The sequence below is a fragment of the Galeopterus variegatus genome, unplaced genomic scaffold (genome assembly GCF_000696425.1).
Source record: "Galeopterus variegatus unplaced genomic scaffold, G_variegatus-3.0.2 Scaffold9463, whole genome shotgun sequence".
Taxonomy (NCBI): domain Eukaryota; kingdom Metazoa; phylum Chordata; class Mammalia; order Dermoptera; family Cynocephalidae; genus Galeopterus; species Galeopterus variegatus.
Window position 1 is genome coordinate 16587 of NW_007735574.1, and position 1053 is coordinate 17639.

Here is a 1053-nt window from a genome sequence, read left to right on the forward strand (position 1 = left end):
CCACACTCCGATGTATTATTTCCTGAGCAACTTGAGTTTCTTGGACATCTGCTACACATCTACCACCATGCCAGTCCTGCTGGCGAACGTCTTCCAGGAGAAGAAGACCATCTCCTATGAGGGCTGCCTTTCCCAGCTTTTCTTCTTTGTGACGTTCGCCGGCACTGAGGGTGTCTTGTTGGCTGCTATGGCATATGACCGCTATGTAGCCATTTGCCGCCCGCTTCAATATCCAGTTCTCATGAGTATGAAGGTCAGTGTTTGTTTGATGACTGGGTCCTGGCTGTGTGGGCTGGCGAACTCTGTGACTCACACAGCGCTGACAGCCACACTCACTCTGTGTGGGCCCAACCAGATCAGCCACTTTCTCTGTGACGTCCCATTGCTCCTGAAGCTCTCCTGCTCAGACACCTGTGTTAACAAGTCTGTGCTCTACGTGGCCAGTGCCACCATCGGCCTGAGCCCCTGCCTGTTTACTGCAGTGTCCTATGCACTTATCATCTCTGCCATCCTAAGGATTTCCTCTGCTGAGGGCAGGATCAAGGCCTTCTCTACCTGTGCATCCCACCTCACTGTGGTGGTGGTGTTCTTTGGAACAGCCATCTTCAACTATGACAGACCCGATGTAGGCTACAGCCTGGACGTGGACATCTTGATCTCTATGCTCTTTTGTGTTGTGACCCCCATGTTAAACCCCATAATCTACAGCCTGAGAAACAAGGAGATCAAGGTTGCCCTGAAGAAGCTAGCTGGAAAACATGGATTCTCTAGTGAGATCAGTATCTAGATAATGTTTTCATTCTGGCAAATTTTTTATATATAGAAGAAATATATAGCATCTCTTGACAACTGTGGTGCTCCATACCACCAGGGCGAACAGCTATACCTGTGCTTAGGACTTCACACACTATGAGTTCAAGTGCCCTGTGTTCTCCACTCAATTGATATTTTAGAACATTTTCATCATCCCCCCCACAAAAACCTTGTACCCATAGCAGTCACTCCCCACTTCCCACCCTGCACCCCTCGCCACATTTTGCAACTCTAGACAAC

The 1053-nt window shown here is 49.1% G+C and overlaps 1 protein-coding gene across 1 annotated transcript; it reads left to right on the forward strand.

Annotated features, from left to right (window-relative positions):
• Nucleotide 1: 1 nt before the first annotated feature.
• LOC103609313 (olfactory receptor 5V1-like) lies at nt 2-787 on the forward strand (the record flags this gene model as incomplete). Its single annotated transcript, XM_008593649.1, has 1 exon — nt 2-787. A coding segment is annotated over one exon (786 nt), but the record flags the coding sequence as incomplete, so codon positions are not given.
• Nucleotides 788-1053: the final 266 nt, after the last annotated feature.